This window comes from Perca fluviatilis, chromosome 17 (assembly GCF_010015445.1).
Source record: "Perca fluviatilis chromosome 17, GENO_Pfluv_1.0, whole genome shotgun sequence".
NCBI lineage: Eukaryota > Metazoa > Chordata > Actinopteri > Perciformes > Percidae > Perca > Perca fluviatilis.
This window is the reverse complement of record NC_053128.1, coordinates 34,986,660-35,006,659: the sequence shown is the minus strand read 5'-3', so window position 1 is coordinate 35,006,659 and position 20,000 is coordinate 34,986,660. Positions and strand designations below refer to the sequence as shown.

The window sequence follows — 20,000 nt, the reverse complement described above, 5'->3', positions numbered from 1 at the left end:
TTTATTTATTTATTTATTCATTTATTTATGTATTTATTCATTTATTTAATTGTGAATAAAACAGCATTCCATAATTTTTTTCTGCTCTTTTGTAGATATTTCTATTGCTTTCTTTAAAAAAATTTCAATATAATATAATTTTTTATTTTTTTTTTCTTATGATGGTCGACAATTATTTCATCTTTTTTTTCATTTTAAGTTTTTTTTAGACATTTTGTTCAGCGTTACAAACACCTAGAAAAAACAACAACAAATGTTTTTAAAAAAAAACGATACAAACATAAGACAACGTTTTCTCCCTTTTTCGAGTTTTTTGTTGCTTTTTAATCCAGATTTGTTTTCAACACATTTCGTCTTTCTTCTAAATGAAGGTGTTGTTTCATTAATAACTAAATATTGTGGCTGATTTAGGCCCCGCCCCCTTTACCTGGGCTGGTCACTGAGCGTGAGCGGTGTCTTCTGAGGCAGAGCGTCCTGCGATGACATCACATCCACCTGAAACACAAACACATGTTGATTGATGAAAATATAGGAATATTACAGAAATCCTGCATGGATCAAAGATAAAAAAGTAGGTCAAAGGTCACCATCTGCATGAAGGGTTTTGATTGGTCGTGGTGGTACTGGCTCTTGTCCAATAGGAGCAGCCAGTGGGCGGAGCTCTGCAGCACGGTGTGCAGGTTCAGGATCGAATCAAACAATCTGAAAACAAAAGATAGTTTAGTTCAGACTTCTCCTACACACACACACAATCACACACACACACACACACACACTATAACACACACACACACTATAACACACACACACACTATAACACACACACACACTATAACACACACACACACACACACACACACACACACGGTTATGATGAATGGGAAGCTAACGCTAGCTGCTAACGCTAGCTGCTCACGCTAAGCGAGGCGGTACCTGTTACTGTTGCCGGTGGCGACGGCGTCCTTCAACAGAGAGCATGGAGGGACAAATGAGACAAAACACAAGCTAACGCTAAACGCTAACGAGATGCTAACACACTAAACAATGATTAGGAAACTTAATAATACGAATAAATCATCATTCTGAAAACACTAACGTAGCATAGAAACGTGTTGCCATGCCAACGCTGACAGTTCACACCACAGATTGTAAAGTTTTGTCTCCAGTCTGCACAAGCTTTGACATGCATCTACCAGATAATAATAATAATAATAATAATAATAATAATAATAATAATAATAATAATAATAATAATGCTGAGCTGCGTTGGAAAACTTAACATTAGAAACAAAAGGAAGATCTCACAGACAGGAATATAATATAATATAATATATAAAATATAATATAATATATAATATAATATATAAAATAAATATAATATATAATATAATATATAAAATAAATATAATATATATAATACATATAATAAATATAAAATACAATAAATATAATATCATATATAATATATTATAATAAATACTGTATGATCCTCTTGAAGAAGATGCAGAGGAGCCGAGACATTAAACGTAGCCGCTGTAGTTAGCCCAGATGCTAACGTATTCATGATGCGTTCAGCACTTTGAACGTTTATTTCCCAAAATTTCTCCTTTGTTCTGATGTTTTTGTCTCTGTTATCCTGTTCTGTGTTTAACTAAAATATTTCTTCATTGAATGCTGATGCTGTAGCGAGAACGTTAAACCTACAAATGCTAGCGTGCTAACGTGCTAACGTGCTAACGTGCTAACGTGCTAGCGGTGAGCCAGCAGGAAGTGGTCACCTGTTCCCGTAGTCGACCACCACGTGGTCTCGGGCGGTGCCGGCCACGGCGTCGTGGTGCTGGAACAGCGCCAGGCTCCGCCTCCCGGCCGTCAGACGCCCAAAATGTTCCCGCGCCGGGAAACCTGCCGCCAGGCGACCGTCGCCGTGGAGACGCCGCATCTCAGCCAGCGTGAGGCTGAAGAGGATTTCTGTGGCTCTGCAGAGAGAAACAACAACACACAGAGTCCATTATTAAATATAATAACGTGGGCTGTTTATCAGTCTGCTAACATCTGGGTTTCTCCTGAGCAGAGAGTCTGTCCTTCCAGCAGCGTACACAGAGAGCTTAAAGGTGCCACACTAAACCTTTTCTACTTGGATTTTTCTAAATCTGTGTTATGTGGTGAATGTGAAAATGAACTGCTAGCTCTTCTGTCAGCTCTAAGCAGATTTCTCTGCTTAAAGACATCTGAGAAGCCCCTGACTGCACCCGCAGACCTCAATGTGGGCGGAGTTAAACCTTTAACCCCGCTGTCACTACCATAGACAGTATATAAGGTCACTACCCGATGTGAGTGGAGTGCAAATGTGAATTGAGCAGGCGTCACTTTGCAACAAGTAGCCTACAATATACTGTCTATGGTTTTGAGCTAACGTTAGCAATCAAACAACAAAAACAGATAACTAAAACTAGCCCTATATTTAGGGCACTAGCTACTAAAACGTTTTGAAATGACTGCTAGCTAAGATGCTAACGGCGTTTTGAGCTAACGTTAGCAATCAAGTAGCCTCCTAGATGCTAACGGCATTTTGAGCTAACGTTAGCAATGAAACAATCATAGATGGCTAAAACGTTTTAGTTAGTTCAGCTAACAGCTAATTCAGCTAACCGCTAGTTGACAGCTAGATTCAGTCTAAAATAACGTTAAGTCAAACTTAATGGGAGAAGCAGCTACAGCTACATTAAGACTTTACAGTAATAACAATAAAGACCAGTATTTAGTGATTGTATTTTAAATGAGCACAAGTAAAGTAGAACTGACGTTACAGCTGTTATATATGTTAACGGTTATTTTCAAGTTTTATTTTGAGGGTCTTAAACTAACGTTAGCTTGCCTGTGAACGATGTTGGAGAGTGGGCGGGGTTAAACATTTAACTCCGCCCACATTGAGGTCTGCGGGTCTGCAGTCAGTTTTGTGGCTTTCTCAGACATTTGTCACCTTTTTGTAAAGTTGTTGACATCTTTGTGCGTTTTTTGTCGCATTTTTGTTGACAAGAAGCCCTACAAAAGTCATCAAAAGAGTTCCTTAGCCATCATAGAGCATCAAGCAAAAACCATTATACTTTTTAATTAACAACAACCATTTTCTCAGCCTGAATATTAAACTCTCTCTCTGCTTCTGGGGGAATGTCTGAGTCTCAGAGTCGGCTAATCTAGTAGCTAATCTAATCCAGTCGGCTAGTCAGATTCTGCTTTGAATGTCAGGATATTGTAGTTTAAAAAACACTTTTCTGGAGCAGAACTAGGCGGGCCAAAATGTATCGTGAACCCAGATTGATATACGGGCCGGATCTAAATCTACAAGGGACCAGAGTTGGCCCGCGGGCCTTCAGTTTGACACGTGCCGTAAATAGAAGAAGCCACTGTGTGCAAGCACTGTGCAACATGCATTCAATATGCTAATTAAGCTATATATCATATGATACCATGTACGGTAGTACTAAGATACCATGTAGTACTAAGATACCATGTAGTACTAAGATACCATGCAGTACCATGCAGTACTAAGATACCATGCAGTACTAAGATACCATGCAGTACTAAGATACCATGCAGTACTAAGATACCATGCAGTACTAAGATACCATGTAGTACTAAGATACCATGCAGTACTAAGATACCATCATACCATGCAGTACTAAGAATCATGTGTACTAAGATACCATGCAGTACTAAGATACCATGTGTACTAAGATACCATGCAGTACCATGCAGTACTAAGATACCATGCAGTACTAAGATACCATGCAATACTAAGATACCATGCAGTACCATGCAGTACTAAGATACCATGCAATACTAAGATACCATGCATAAAGATACCATGCAGTACCATGCAGTACTAAGATACCATGCGTACCATCGGTACTAAGATACCATGCAGTACTAAGATACCATGCAGTACTAAGATACCATGCAGTACTAAGATACCATGCAGTACCATGCAGTACTAAGATACCATGTAGTACTAAGATACCATGCAGTACTAAGATACCATGTAGTACTAAGATACCATGCGGTACCATGCAGTACTAAGATACCATGCAGTACTAAGATACCATGCAATACTAAGATACCATGCAGTACATGCGGTACTAAGATACCATGCAGTACTAAGATACCATGCAGTACTAAGATACCATGCAGTACCATGCAGTACTAAGATACCATGCAGTACCATGCAGTACTAAGATACCATGCAGTACTAAGATACCATGTAGTACTAAGATACCATGCAGTACCATGCAGTACTAAGATACCATGCAGTACTAAGATACCATGCAGTACTAAGATACCATGCAGTACTAAGATACCATGTAGTACTAAGATACCATGTAGTACTAAGTGTGTGTTATGTGGTGAATGTGTAAATGAACGGCTACCTCCTCTGTCAGCTCTAAGCAGAGAAATCAGACCAATCACAACAGCTGGTCAGTCTGACATCATACTGCCTGAGCTCATTAATATTCATGAGCTCACCCAGTTGGGCTGGGTAAAGGATGCTGACAGCCAGGCTCTCATTGGCTAGCTGTTAGCCAATCAGAGTCAAACAGCTTAGCTTGTTGAATATTAATGAGAACTGGCAGAAATCAAGCCAAGTCTTCCTGCAGGCTTTCTACACCACGCTAGAATGGCTTGAAACAAGGTAACCATGGTTACAGAGTCCACGGTAGACCTTCAGACATCACCACAAAGTCATGAAGTATATGTGTGTATTAGGGCTGCTCGATTATGGAAAAAAAATATAATCATAATTATTTCGGTCAATATTGAAATCACGATAATTTAACACGATTACTCGTTGACTTCTGGAAAGAACTTAAAAAACAGTGGAAAAAGTTACATAAATCAACAGTAAAAAAACACAAACAACTGTGAAATTTGCCTAAATACTTTTCCTATTTAAACTTTATTTTTTCATTCAGAACAATAAGAGAAAATAAGAGTTTACTTGCTAAACGTAATGAGCTAAATAATAGTTTTTCTCCATTATTCTGTTTGTGTGATCGTTGGGAGCCGAAATCATAATGAGGATAACATTTAGATTAATCACCCAGCCCTGGTGTGTATCCTGGTTACCTGAGCGTGGCCTCCAGCGTCCTGTCCAGCCGTTTGTAGAAGGGTCTGGAGGTGAAGTAGCCGCTCCAGTAATGGTCGTCCCGGTCCGCGTACGTGAAAAAGTCTCCGCGCACCGTCGGCAGAGTCGTCCCAGCCGCCACGCGCCGAGACAGCGCCGAGAAATAATCAGACAGAGTCCCGAAACGAGCCTGCAAAAACACAGAGGAGGAGGAGGAGGGAGGAGGAGGGAGGAGGAGGAGGAGGAGGAGGAGAAGAAGAAGAAGAAGACACGGTTTAGTTTTGACTTAATATAATAAATGACATGCATGTATGTTTCTGTCCTCAGAATGTTGTAGTGATTCATTAATCCTGCCCGTTGTCTATTTAATGTCTCTAGTTGTGTTTAATCTCCAGCCAATCAGATCACTGAGACCCGGAGACCTAAGTCCCAACAAAGCAACAGGAACGTGGGAAAAAGCAGCAATAATATCATCCAAAGAAAGTCGGAAACAAAGCCACAAAATGACCAAACAAATGCAAATAAAGTCACAAAAACATCAGAAAAAACCCTGAAAAGATAGTCGAAAAAAAGATAAAAACGACTTACAAATGACAGCAAAAAAAAACAGCCAGACTTTTTTTTTTAAAAAGCAACAGAAACGAATGAAAAGCGCAAAAAATGTTGTTGAAAAAAAGCCACAAAAATGTCAACAAAACAGAAACTGATGCAGCATTGCAGGCGGCCACCTTCTCCCCCTGAAAGGGTCCTGGGACGGCAGTCAGACCCTAACTTACTCCCCGTGACCTCGTACCACATCGTTGGACTCCCAGTTACACACACATCAACAACAATGGGCGCCCCCTGTTGATGCTGTTCAGACGCCGCAGTTAACCACAGTCCTCACCAGTCCACCGGAGGTTCGAACCCCAGCACAGAGACAGAGGAAGGTGGGGGACATCTGGCTGAAGTGGAACGATCCCGGGAGTTTGCAGCAAGAACTTAGTTACAAAGTCATAGGGCTGGGCAATATATCGATATCGTGATATGAGACTAGATATCGTCTTAGATTTTGGATATCGTGATATGACATAAGTGTCTTTTCCTGGTTTTAAAGGCTGCATTACAGTGAAGTGATGGACTTTTCCTGATCTTACCAGACTGTTCTAGCTGTTCTATTATTGGCCTTTTTCCCACTTAGTCATTATATCCACATTACTGATGATTATTGATCCAAAATCAAAGTGTGAAGATATTTTGTTAAAGCCCCAATTGTCAATCTTAGAATATCGCCGCAATATCGACATTGAGGTGTTTGATTTTCTCCATATCGCCCAGCCCTACAAAGTCAAATATCAACATTTCTATTTTAGACTCAACTATCTGTCTGCAAGTAAAGATAACAAACCTAACGACGGACATTAGTTTAGTGTCTCTCCATTTTCTGGGGGATTTGTGAGGACTATGGTTAACTGCTCCTCAGATCTCTGCAGGGTAAATCCAGACAGCTAGCTAGACTGTCTGTCTGTCTGTCTGTCTAACAGCTAGCTAGACTATCTGTCTGTCTGTCTGTCTAACAGCTAGCTAGACGATCTGTCTGTCTGTCTAACAGCTAGCTAGAGTGTCTGTCTGTCTGTCTGTCTGTTAACAGTGTGTCTGTGTGTGTGCTGTTTAACAGCTAGCATAGACGTATCTGTCTGTCTGTACAGCTAGCTGGCTATTGTCTATGTCTGTGTGTCGTGTGTCTTTGTCTGTCTAACAGCTAGCTAGACGATCTGTCTGTCTGTCTAACAGCTAGCTAGAGTGTCTGTCTGTCTGTCTAACAGCTAGCTAGAGTGTCTGTCTGTCTGTCTGTCTAACAGCTAGCTAGAGTGTCTGTCTGTCTGTCTAACAGCTAGCTAGACGATCTGTCTGTCTGTCTAACAGCTAGCTAGACGATCTGTCTGTCTGTCTGTCTGTCTAACAGCTAGCTAGACTATCTGTCCAATCTGAGTTTTCTGTTGTACGACTAAAACTACTTCTGAACGTCCACATGTTCCACCAGAACCAGTTCCTTCCTGAGACTGTTTATCAGAGGCACCGTGGCTCCGTCCGGAGCTTAGCCCCGCCCACGATGATTGTGATTGGTTTAAAGAAATGCCAATAAACCAGAGCATGTTTCTCTCCCATCCAGGAATGCTGTGCGGACTAGACAGACCCTCCTCCCCAGAGCTGTGGAGGAGGGTCTGGTCTCTGGATGAGAGACTAGCTCTGATCTTAGACCCTGTTTACACGTACGTGGTTATGGAGACATGTCCCTTCGTTTACACGAAACTGAAACCGAGATTTTTTAAATCTTTGTTTGCACGTAAACTGAGACAAACGGAGGTTTAGGCAGCCGAGAGAGAGAGAGAGGACGTGATTGGTTGCTGTTGTTGCTATTGTCAGGATTCTGATTGGCTAACGTGGGCTTGAGCTTCTCGTTACACCGCCACCTACAGGTCTGGCGTGCTCTTGGCTGCATTGACGACATATATATACACGGGTACATGTAAACAAACACTTTTCTGAAAACTGACAGCTGTGCACGATGTTATTTTAGAAAACGGAGAGGTTGAAATGTCCGGTTATGAAAACAGCCGCCACGTGGAAACGTAGCAAAAGTGTCTCTCCATTCTCTCTGCTGATGCCTCACTTCTGTTTTCATTAAAACTTGGTTTTTGGGGTCCGCAGCTTATAAAAACTGAAGTCTTGGGTTCTTGACCCTAATACAGTGCCTTGCGAAAGTATTCGGCCCCCTTGAACGTTTCGACCTTTTGCCACATTTCAGGCCTCAAACATAAAGATATAAAACTGTAATTTTTTGTGAAGAATCAACAACAAGTGGGTCCCAATTATGAAGTGGAACGAAATTCATTGGCTATTTCAAACTTTTTTAACAAATAAAAAACTGAAAAAGTGGGCGTGCAAAATTATTCAGCCCCTTTACTTTCAGTGCAGCAAACTCTCTCCAGAAGTTCAGTGAGGATCTCTGAATGATCCAATGTTGACCTAAATGACTAATGATGATAAATAGCATCCAGCTGTGTGTAATCAAGTCTCCGTATAAATGCACCTGCTCTGCGATAGTCTCAGAGGTCCGTGTAAAGCGCAGAGAGCATCATGAAGAACAAGGAACACACCAGGCAGGTCCGAGATACTGTTGTGGAGAAGTTTAAAGCCGGATTTGGATACAAAAAGATTTCCCAAGCTTTAAACATCCCAAGGAGCACTGTGCAAGCGATAATATTGAAATGGAAGGAGTATCAGACCACTACAAATCTACGAAGACCCGGCCGTCCCTCTAAACTTTCAGCTCATACAATGAGAAGACTGATCAGAGATGCAGCCAAGAGGCCCATGATCACTCTGGATGAACTGCAGAGATCTACAGCTGAGGTGGGAGACTCTGTCCATAGGACAACAATCAGTCGTATACTGCACAAATCTGGCCTTTATGGAAGAGTGGGGCAAGAAGAAAGACGCATTTCTTAAAGATATCCATAAAAAGTGTCGTTTAAAGTTTGCCACAAGCCACCTGGGAGACCAAACATGTGGAAGAAGGTGCTGTGGTCAGATGAAACCAAAATCGAACTTTTTGGCAACAATGCAAAACGTTATGTTTGGCGTAAAAGCAACACAGCTCATCACCCTGAACACACCATCCCCACTGTCAAACATGGTGGTGGCAGCATCATGGTTTGGGCCTGCTTTTCTTCAGCAGGGACAGGGAAGATGGTTAAAATTGATGGGAAGATGGATGGAGCCAAATACAGGACCATTCTGGAAGAAAACCTGATGGAGTCTGCAAAAGACCTGAGACTGGGACGAGATTTGTCTTCCAACAAGACAATGATCCAAAACATAAAGCAAAATCTACAATGGAATGGTTCACAAATAAACATATCCAGGTGTTAGAATGGCCAAGTCAAAGTCCAGACCTGAATCATATCGAGAATCTGTGGAAAGAACTGAAAACTGCTGTTTACAAACGCTCTCCATCCTCACTGAGCTCAGAGCTGTTTTGCAAGGAGGAATGGGCAAAAATGTCAGTCTCTCGATGTGCAAAACTGATAGAGACATACCCCAAGCGACTTACAGCTGTAATCGCAGCAAAAGGTGGCGCTACAAAGTATTAACTTAAGGGGCTGAATAATTTTGCACGCCCAATATTTCAGTTTTTTATTTGTTTAAAAGGTTTGAAATATCCAATAAATTTCGTTCCACTTCATGATTGTGTCCCACTTGTTGTTGATTCTTCACAAAAAATTACAGTTTTATATCTTTATGTTTGAGGCCTGAAATGTGGAAAAAGGTCGAAAAGTTCAAGGGGGCCGAATACTTTCGCAAGGCACTGTATGTCCGTTGTGTTTTTATAATTATTACTGGTCTTATTTTCTCCCTGATGATGACACAGCCCCCCCCCCCCCCCACCTTGACGTGCAGCTCCGGGTGCTGGTCGAAGTAGTCGAAGAGTTTCTGGTAGTTGGTGAACTGGGCGTCCCACTCGCTCGCCTCCACGAAGCGGAAGTCGTCTCCGAGCGGAACCATCAGAACCGGAGACCGGAAGAGGCGGGACTTCTGCCGGTACTGGTCCAATAGGAGCAGGGCTCTGAGAGGGACACAGAAATATATACAAATATATATATCAAGAGAAAGACCAGGTAACCACATACATATCAATAAACTGAAACACACTAAATCTGTCTGTAAAACACACACACACACACAGAGAGACACACACACACTGACACACATACATACAAAGACACACACACACACACACACACACAGAGACACACACACATACACACACACAGAGACACACACACACACACAGACACACATACATACAAAGACACACACAGACACACACACACACAGACACACACACACACACACAGAGACACACACAGACAGACACACATACATACAAAGACACACACACAGAGACACACACACATACAAAGACACACACAGAGACACACACACACACACACACAGCCACACACACACAGAGACACACACACATACACAGAGACACACACACACACACAAACACACAGAGACACACACAGAGACACACACACACTTCCCTAACTTCTTCATTTGAGAAAAAGTCAGAATATTAAAATAAAAACTCCATTGATAATAAATGATAAATCTGCAGTATGTTCTGAACGTTGGCCCCGCCCCCTGCTGACCTCTCCTTGACGTTCTGCTCTGTGATTGGCTGCGGAGGGATCCTCCAGGGGCAGAAGACCCGCCCCCCCGGCAGCCGGTGGAAGTCGAACTGGCAGCAGACGGCCGGGTTGGGACCGCACGTGTGAGGAACGTCGTAGCTGTAGAACGGCATCATGTGACACGTGATGTCACTGCGGGGGGAGGAGTCTGCAAACAGGAAGTGGGCGGAGTTAGTTGTACATACAGTTTTTGGGGATGTAACGTAACCGTGGCCACACCCACCCCAGCTCTGTCGCCATAGGAACTCGAGCGTGCGCTGCTGGGAGAAGTGCTTCTTGATGGCGTAGTGAACGCGCTGGATGACCATGTGGCTAAGCCCCGCCCCCTTCAGCAGGTAGGCCATGGAGGGGGAGTGGCCAAACGGATCCACCGCCCAACCAGTGATCGGCTTCACACCTGCACACACAAACAACAACAACAACACTTTAAACACACTCTCACACACACACACACACATGTATACACACACACACACACACATACATACATACATACACACACACACACACACACACACACACACACACACACATACACATACATATATATATATATATATATATATATATATATATATAAATATAAACAGACAGGCAGGCAGAGAGACAGGCAGGCAGAGAGACAGGCAGGCAGGCAGAGAGACAGACAGACAGGCAGACACACAGACAGATGAGAGACAGGCAGGCAGGCAGAGAGACAGGCAGGCAGAGAGACAGACAGACAGAGAGACAGGCAGGCAGAGAGACAGGCAGGCAGGCAGAGAGACAGGCAGGCAGACAGGCAGACACACAGACAGATTAGAGACAGGCAGGCAGACAGAGAGACAGACAGACAGACAGACAGACAGAGACAGGAAAATCAACCAAGGCGTAGTACACAGACGTCAACGTGTGGTTTTGGATCAGTGATCTTTATAGACCAGAGGCCTGGACTACGAAGCCAGATCAACATGTCCTGGATCTCTTTCAGTAATCCGGCTTCACCAAACCTAACAACCGCGGTCCCGCATAACCTGTATCACCACGCTGGTTATCAACTAGTTCAGTCAACCAATCAGGGTTTCCCAATCCAGCGGCACGCACGTTCACATAAAAGAGGCGGTGTCTGCGCACCACGACCAATCGCAAACATCTACCACATCTACGCATATTTTAAACAAGAAGAGCAAACTATAATTCTACATAAATATGAAGAACACAGACTCGGTTTTACAGAGAAAACACAACACAGTCGCTGCTTCCTAAAACAGGAAGGAAAGATGGCAAAAAAACTAAATTGCTGACGCTGTAGATGTTTAAATCACAACTCTCATCAATATCACTTCCTCATCAGTCAGGAAGATCTGACCATAATTACACTGGGGCTTTCCATAAACTGTCGTTGCTTTAGCCTGTTATTGCAGTTGCAACCTCAGCAGTGGAAGCGATCGTGAGAGCAAATAAAAAATATAAAAACATAATTCAAACCGATGTGCGTATTGGCGACTATTTCATAAATTCTCTCTCTCTCTCTCTCTCTCTCTCTCTCTCTCTCTCTCTCTCTCTCTCTAAGAACGGTGACGCCGTTATCAATCGACCTATTGATTGGTCAGTAGGCGGAGCTTTAACACTGAGTATTGATTGGTCAGTAGGCGGAGCTTTAACACTGAGTATTGATTGGTCAGTAGGCGGTGCTTTAACACTGAGTATTGATTGGTCAGTAGGCGGAGCTTTAACACTGAGTATTGATTGGTCAGTAGGCGGAGCTTTAACACTGAGTATTGATTGGTCAGTAGGTGGAGCTTTAACACTGAGTATTGATTGGTCAGTAGGCGGTGCTTTAACACTGAGTATTGATTGGTCAGTAGGCGGTGCTTTAACACTGAGTATTGATTGGTCAGTAGGCGGTGCTTTAACACTGAGTATTGATTGGTCAGTAGGCGGAGCTTTAACACTGAGTATTGATTGGTCAGTAGGCGGAGCTTTAACACTGAGTATTGATTGGTCAGTAGGCGGAGCTTTAACACTGAGTATTGATTGGTCAGTAGGCGGTGCTTTAACACTGAGTATTGATTGGTCAGTAGGCGGAGCTTTAACACTGAGTATTGATTGGTCAGTAGGCGGAGCTTTAACACCGGTTGATCTCTGATCTCCAACTTAACCTGCTCCCGACCAGGTTAGGTGTTCAGCATGAGTTACCACGGCGATTGAACCCGATAACAACTGATCCACCTTCATAGTACAGACAATCCTGGGTTGAGCCTTAAATTAGCTCGTTAACGCCAAATCCTGCTTCGTAGTCCAGGCCTCTGGCCTGCTGTGAACTGCAGAATGAAAAACATCAAATGGAGCCTAAAAATATGACCAAGTGTTTCAACGCACGCGTGATTCAAATAGTGTAGGAACATCTGGTTTTCTACTACGTACTGATGAGCATATCGGAGCGTACAGGTACCGACAGTATCTACGTGTATAAATATATCTACGGCTGTCTCAGACAGCGACAGGAAACAGGAAGTGGACAGGGACCGGAAACAGGAAGTGAGGTACCGAGGTGTCTCTGGATCCACTGGTGTCCCTCCATCAGCTGGTCCAACATAGCGAAGTAGTGACTGTTGGCTTCGTCTGCCATCACCCAGCCGCCCGTCACTATCTCCAGCTGCCCCGCCCCCACCAGGCTGGCCAATCACAGAGCAGCACGCACACCACAGAGGAAGAGAAGAACACATGATGATTCAATATGATTAAATATAGTCATATATACATATAATCTAATATTATAAAAAGTAACAACACTTACGTCTCAGACTGAGACACGTCTCAGACATGGAGCGTACCATGTGACGTGTGTGCATATTTCAACGTCAGACTGAGACGTCGAAATATGCACACACGCCACATGGTACGCTCCATAGGGTTTGTCACGTAGTGGCCTCCGCTAAATAAACTAAATATTGCGTACTTATCGCAACACTTTTGATATAATATTGCGATATTGAGTTGATATACAGTGGTCAGCATAAGTTTATACACCCAAGCTAAAGTTGACTAAAACGAGGAACGAAAAAATCATCTTTTGCAAATTGATCTTAATGCCTTAATTAAGAAAATGAGGAAAATGTGAACGCATAATGTATCGTAAAAAAATAAATGTTCTTCCTTAAAATACAGGGGGCATAAGTCAGTCCACCCCTATGTTAAATTCCCATAGAGGCTGCAGATGGTTATTATAAAGGCCAGTTATTCACCATACCTAGAGATTGGGATGGGGTACTTTCCATAATGCAAATCAAACCAGCTATTAGGCTAACTGAAATAAAACCATGCCAACAGTAGAGTCTTCTAGTGTGTGGTAGGCGTTACTCAGAGGAACATTATCAGACTCGCTCTGCTCAGTGTTTACTTCCTGGAACAAGTTACACCACTGCCTTCAAATCAACTCACACTTAAACCTTTTAGACATTTTAGAGATCTGACTTTAAACCTCCAAACATCTACTTGTTGCATCCTGGTTGTTCTGATCTGTTAATCAAATATTTTTTTTCTTTTTGAAAAGTTTTAGGGCCCTATCCTGCACCCAGCGCAGCGCAAAGCCCGAGTCTCTTTGCTAGTTTAAGACCGCCCACGTCATTTAAACAGCAAATGCACCTGATGCACCCATCTGTGGCCCATGGGCGTGCTGGTCTTACAGGGAGGTGTGTTCAGGTGCATTCTGGGCGTGCTGGTCTTACAGGGAGGTGTGTTCAGGTGCATTCTGGGCGTGCTGGTCTTACAGGGAGGTGTGTTCAGGTGCATTCTGGGCGTGCTGGTCTTACAGGGAGGTGTGTTCAGGTGCATTCTGGGCGTGCTGGTCTTACAGGGAGGTGTGTTCAGGTGCATTCTGGGCGTGCTGGTCTTACAGGGAGGTGTGTTCAGGTGCATTCTGGGAGTATTGCTATCTTGAGGCAGCGGGAAGTTGACGCCATTGACCAACAAAAACCTGGTCTAAAGTCAATAACGCAGCATTTCATTGTTATTTTAACAGAGCATTAGTAAAATGCTGCTAGGCTCGTGCACACACACACACACACACACACACACACACACACACACACACACACACACACACACACACACACACACACACACACACACACACACACAAAAATATTACGTTGTCTAACTCTGGGGGTTACAGTGAATAAGATAAAGTCCCAATAAGACGGGGTGTTCCTTTAAAACCTCCAAACTTCTACTTGCTTTACATAGTTGTACTTGTTTTGCATCCTGGTGATTCTGATCTGTTTATCAAATATTCAGTGTGTATATTCATATGTACAGTCTCTGGTTCTTCTTCTCTCTCTGTCTCTCTCTCTCTGTAACTGGGTGTGGATGACGGAGACCAGAGTATTAATAAAGTTACCGTTTGACCGCCTCTCTCTTCTGCTTGTTGATGCCGTTCCACCACTTGGAGAAATAACTGATTTCTGCCCAAATCATTTTCCTCCTGATGATCACAAACACATTATTAATAACTCATCTTCCTCCTGACAAAAAGGCAACAAAAAAGTGGACAAAAAGGCAACAAACATATATTATTAATAAATCATCTTCACAAACCTGCAGAGACTCAAACATCCTCTCTGACAGATTTAACATATTTTACATCATTCCTTATTTATTCCTTCCTTCCCTTTTCTTTCCCTCTTTGCCTCCTTCATTCCATCCTTCTTTCCTTCCCTACATACGTTGTCTAGTTTCTTCAGTAAACTACTGTGTAACAGTGTAATATCTCTGTAAATGATAGAGTGTGGTCTAGACCTGCTGTCCTGAGATAATCTGACACTATGAAAGAAGCTGAAGAGGAGTACCTGCTGTCTTCACTCAGTTTGATCAGCATGTTGTCCAGGATGTGTTTGGTCTGGTCCTCATAATACCTGTCAAATGTCTTCAGCCAGCCTGAACACAACACACACACACACACACACACACACACACACACACACACACACACACACACACACACACACACACACACACACACACACACAGTTATGACTTTATTTTAATGTAATAATTCATATCTTCCTGTTGCACGTGTGTGTGTGTGTGTGTGTCACACCTGGGTCATTGTGTGAATGAGGAACTGTGTGTGTGTGTGTGTGTGTGTCTGTGTGTGTGTGTGTGTGTGTGTGTGTGTGTGTGTGTGTGTCTCACCTGGGTCATTGTGTGAATGAGGAACTGTGTGTGTGTGTGTGTGTGTGTGTGTGTGTGTGTGTGTGTGTGTGTGTGTGTGTGTGTGTGTGTGTGTGTGTGTGTGTGTGTGTGTCTCACCTGGGTCATTGTGTGAATGAGGAACGGTGTGTGTGTGTGTGTGTGTGTGTGTGTGTGTGTGTGTGTGTGTGTGTGTGTCTCACCTGGGTCATTGTGTGAATGAGGAACTGTGTGTGTGTGTGTGTGTGTGTGTGTGTGTGTGTCTCACCTGGGTCATTGTGTGAATGAGGAACTGTGTGTGTATGTGTGTGTGTGTGTGTGTGTGTGTGTGTGTCTGTCTGTCTGTGTGTGTGTGTGTCTCACCTGGGTCATTGTGTGAATGAGGAACTTGTGTGTGTGTGTGTGTGTGTGTGTGTGTGTGTGTGTGTGTGTGTGTGTGTGTGTGTGTGTGTGTGTGTGTGTCTCACCTGGGTCATTGTGTGAATGAGGAACTGTTGTGTGTGTGTGTGTGTGTGTGTGTGTGTGTGTGTGTGTGTGTGTGTGTGTGTGTGTGTGTGTGTGTGTGTGTGTGTGTGTGTGTGTGTGTCTCACCTGGGTCATTGTGTGAATGAGGAACCAGGAAAACTTCCAGCGGCTGCTCGTCCCACTCGTTGCCTTGGTAACGGATATCAAAGCCTTGTTTCCAGGCGCCCCCGTCGGGGTTATCGAAGGGCAGGAGGTCGTAAACATCCAGCAGCTGCAACCATTAAAATACTCAAATACTTTATATACTTCAACAAATACTCAGTACCTTCAGTACTACGCTCTGATGCAGAGGCTTAATCATACTGAACGTTACCAAGGGTTACAGTCTCAGTTTGGAGATTCATTTCTATTGGTCAATAAATTATTATTAGGGGCGTTGAATATACACAAGAGAGGGGGGGGGCCTGTAGCTCGCCCAGTAGAGCGTGAGCTCCATGTAGACTGAGTCCTTTACAGAGGCCCGGGTTAGAATCTGACCTGCTGCCCTTTGCTGCGTGTCCTCCCCATCTCTCTCTCCCCTCTCCTGTCTAATAAAGGGAAAACCCCAAAAAAATATTTTAAAAAAATCTAATAATAATATACACCAAAATAATTACATAAAATCTTTGAAAAAAGGCAAAACACATCTGAAAAAAATTGTTGAAAAATCAACAAATAAAAATAAAAAACATATTACAGCTACTGTTGATAGCATGCAGCCACTGCTGTTAGCATGCAGCTAGTGTTGTTAGCATGTAGCTACAGTTGTCAGCACGTAGCTACTGTTGTTAGCATGTAACTACAGTTGTCAGCACGTAGCTAGTGTTGTCAGCACGTAGGTACTGTTGTTAGCATGGGGCTACTGTTGCTAGCATGCAGTTACTGTTGCTAGCATGCAGCTACTGTTGCTAGCATGCAGCTACTGTTGCTAGCATGCAGCTACTGTTGCTAGCATGCAGCTACTGTTGCTGCTAGCATGCAGCTACTGTTGCTAGCATGCAGCTACTGTTGCTAGCATGCAGCTACTGTTGTAGCAGAGAGAGAATACCAAGAGTGTGCAGAGCTGTCATCAAAGCTAAAGGTGACTACTCTGAAGAATATAAAACATATTCTGGTTTGTTTTAACACTTTTTGTTTACTATTATCATCCCAAATGTGTTCCTTCATAGTTCTGATGTCTTTAATATGAATCTACAATATAGGAAATAATACAAATGAATTAAAACCATTGATTGAGATGGTACTGTATGCTAAGCTAACCTTAGTCTATACTATGCTAAGCTAACCTGCACTGCATCGCTTCCATCCTTTATCTCTTCGGCCAATCGGCAACCAGGCAGCTGGCGGGCGGAGCCTGAGCTGCCGTTGGCTCCTCGTCCTGTTTCCCATGATGCTTTGCGTTGGATCAGACTGTCCCGCAGCATAGCAACCAGACGGTTGTTGTTGCTAAGGAGAAGCTCCAACCTGTCAATCTTCTGCTGGAGGAGGAACAAATCCTGCACACAAACATGCTGATTGGTTACACACACAATCAATAAAGGTTTCTGATTAGAGTACTTACATTTATGAATGTGCCATTTAGCCAGTTTAATACTAAGGTTAATAATATAATCCTGATTTGAAGAAGGCTAATTTGTGAAAAACAATATGTGTTCAACACAAAAGGGAGAAATTTGGGTGCTGACTCACTTTGTCCTGTCCAATAGGTGTATCCACGCGCTGCTGAAGCTCCGCCCCCTGCATCAGCTCCAGCATCCGGTACAGTGACATCACAGCGACGCAGAAGATCCCGCCCCCCAGCACGGCCAGCATCCGACTCTTCTTCATCCCTCAACTAAGGAAAAGATTCAAAGACTCATGTCTGCCCTGAAATACCCATCACCAAACCAGACTCCATGTAAATAATCAGGACTTTTAGCGTGTATAGAGCCAGCATATCTCCACCAGACTCCATGTAAATAATCAGGACTTTTAGCGTGTATAGAGCCAGCATATCTCCACCAGACTCCATGTAAATAATCAGGACTTTTAGCGTGTATAGAGCCAGCATATCTCCACCAGACTCCATGTAAATAATCAGGACTTTTAGCGTGTATAGAGCCAGCATATCTCCACCAGACTCCATGTAAATAATCAGGACTTTTAGCATGTATAGAGCCAGCATATCTCCACCAGACTCCATGTTAATAATCAGGACTTTTAGCCTGTATAGAGCCAGCATATCTCCACCAGACTCCATGTAAATAATCAGGACTTTTAGCGTGTATAGAGCCAGCATATCTCCACCAGACTCCATGTAAATAATCAGGACTTTTAGTGTGTATAGAGCCAGCATATCTCCACCAGACTGCATGTAAATAATCAGGACTTTTAGTGTGTATAGAGCCAGCATATCTCCACCAGACTGCATGTAAATAATCAGGACTTTTAGCGTGTATAGAGCCAGCATATCTCCACCAGACTCCATGTAAATAATCAGGACTTTTAGTGTGTATAGAGCCAGCATATTTCCACCAGACTCCATGTAAATAATCAGGACTTTTAGTGTGTATAGAGCCAGCATATCTCCACCAGACTCCATGTAAATAATCAGGACTTTTAGCGTGTATAGAGCCAGCATATCTCCACCAGACTGCATGTAAATAATTAGCGTGTATAGAGCCAGCATATCTCCACCAGACTCCATGTAAATAATCAGGACTTTTAGCGTGTATCTCACACATATCTCCACATATCTCACACATATCTCCACATGTAAATTGAATGAAGTGTGTTCTACGATGATAAAAGTCCTGATTATTTACATGGTGGATGTAACTAAATGTAACTAAAGCGCTTACAGACTCAGATTATTATTCTAAGTGTCTGACAACATTATGGGATGGATCCCTACAGAGATAGACCTTTTAGTTAAAGAGTAAGATCCTTTTAGTTTAACATGAAACAGCCCGAAACCACCATCACCAAACTACACCAGACTCCATGTAAATAATCAGGACTTTTATCATCGTAAAACACACTTCATTCAAAGTGGACAGAAACTAAATAAAACTACCAAAAGCCATCTTGGTTCATCTCTCCACTGTTCCAACAATCACCACTCTGGTTTGGTTGAAATAAACCCTTAATTCACCCATTTACATGTGGAGATATGCTGGCTCTATACACACTAAAAGTCCTGATTATTTACATGGAGTCTGGTGGAGATATGCTGGCTCTATACACGCTAAAAGTCCTGATTATTTACATGGAGTCTGGTGGAGATATGCTGGCTCTATACAGGCTAAAAGTCCTGATTATTTACATGGAGTCTGATGGAGATATGCTGGCTCTATACACGCTAAAAGACCTGATTATTTACATGGAGTCTGGTGGAGATATGCTGGCTCTATACACGCTAAAAGTCCTGATTATTTACATGGAGTCTGGTGGAGATATGCTGGCTCTATACATGCTAAAAGTCCTGATTATTTACATGGAGTCTGGTGGCTTTGGTGATTTCGGGGCTGTTTCATGTTAACTGAAGCTGTCAGTAGTAAAAAGAATTTAAACACAACTCTAAAACAAAGTTAAAGTCAAACGTACTTTTAATATTTCCGTTTCATAAAGAAATAAACAAATTAAAACGAAATATTTTGCGTAATTTCTTCTGTTGGGTGAACTAATTAAGCCTCCTGTAGGTCAACCAGCTGTAAAGATAAAATTAATAAAACTATATATTTTAAACTCAAACCTTTCGGACAGGACTTCCGCGTTGGACAAACGGCCACAGGTCTCGCGCTCCAGAGTGTCCCGTGCTATTCGTCACCTGCTCTGTGACGTGTCAGTCTGTCTTCATTTCGTCGCAAAGAACAGAAATAAAACATTAAAGGTTTTTAGTTTATTAAAAGTTCAATAAAGTTTGTGGGTCGATCTGCAGCACGAGCTCTCAGCCTGCTGCGCATGCGCCCTGCTGTTTATATTTC

At 42.8% G+C, this 20,000-nt stretch overlaps 1 protein-coding gene across 1 annotated transcript in view; it reads right to left on the bottom strand.

The window, feature by feature from the left end:
• Positions 1–19,990, bottom strand: part of LOC120545265 (alpha-mannosidase 2-like) — a 37,113-nt gene extending 17,123 nt beyond the window's left edge. The window contains exons 1-14 of the mRNA XM_039779455.1: positions 19,769–19,990; positions 17,725–17,869; positions 17,322–17,531; positions 16,123–16,267; positions 15,189–15,276; positions 14,741–14,824; positions 12,889–13,016; positions 10,583–10,756; positions 10,321–10,507; positions 9,551–9,728; positions 5,122–5,309; positions 1,779–1,976; positions 588–702; positions 428–495 (exon numbers count right to left, since the gene is read on the bottom strand). Coding sequence (XP_039635389.1) covers positions 428–495; positions 588–702; positions 1,779–1,976; positions 5,122–5,309; positions 9,551–9,728; positions 10,321–10,507; positions 10,583–10,756; positions 12,889–13,016; positions 14,741–14,824; positions 15,189–15,276; positions 16,123–16,267; positions 17,322–17,531; positions 17,725–17,862 — 1,901 coding nt within the window. The 5' untranslated portion in view covers positions 17,863–17,869; positions 19,769–19,990. The remainder of the gene's footprint in view (positions 1–427; positions 496–587; positions 703–1,778; positions 1,977–5,121; positions 5,310–9,550; positions 9,729–10,320; positions 10,508–10,582; positions 10,757–12,888; positions 13,017–14,740; positions 14,825–15,188; positions 15,277–16,122; positions 16,268–17,321; positions 17,532–17,724; positions 17,870–19,768) is intronic.
• Between the last annotated feature and the right edge of the window lie 10 nt (positions 19,991–20,000).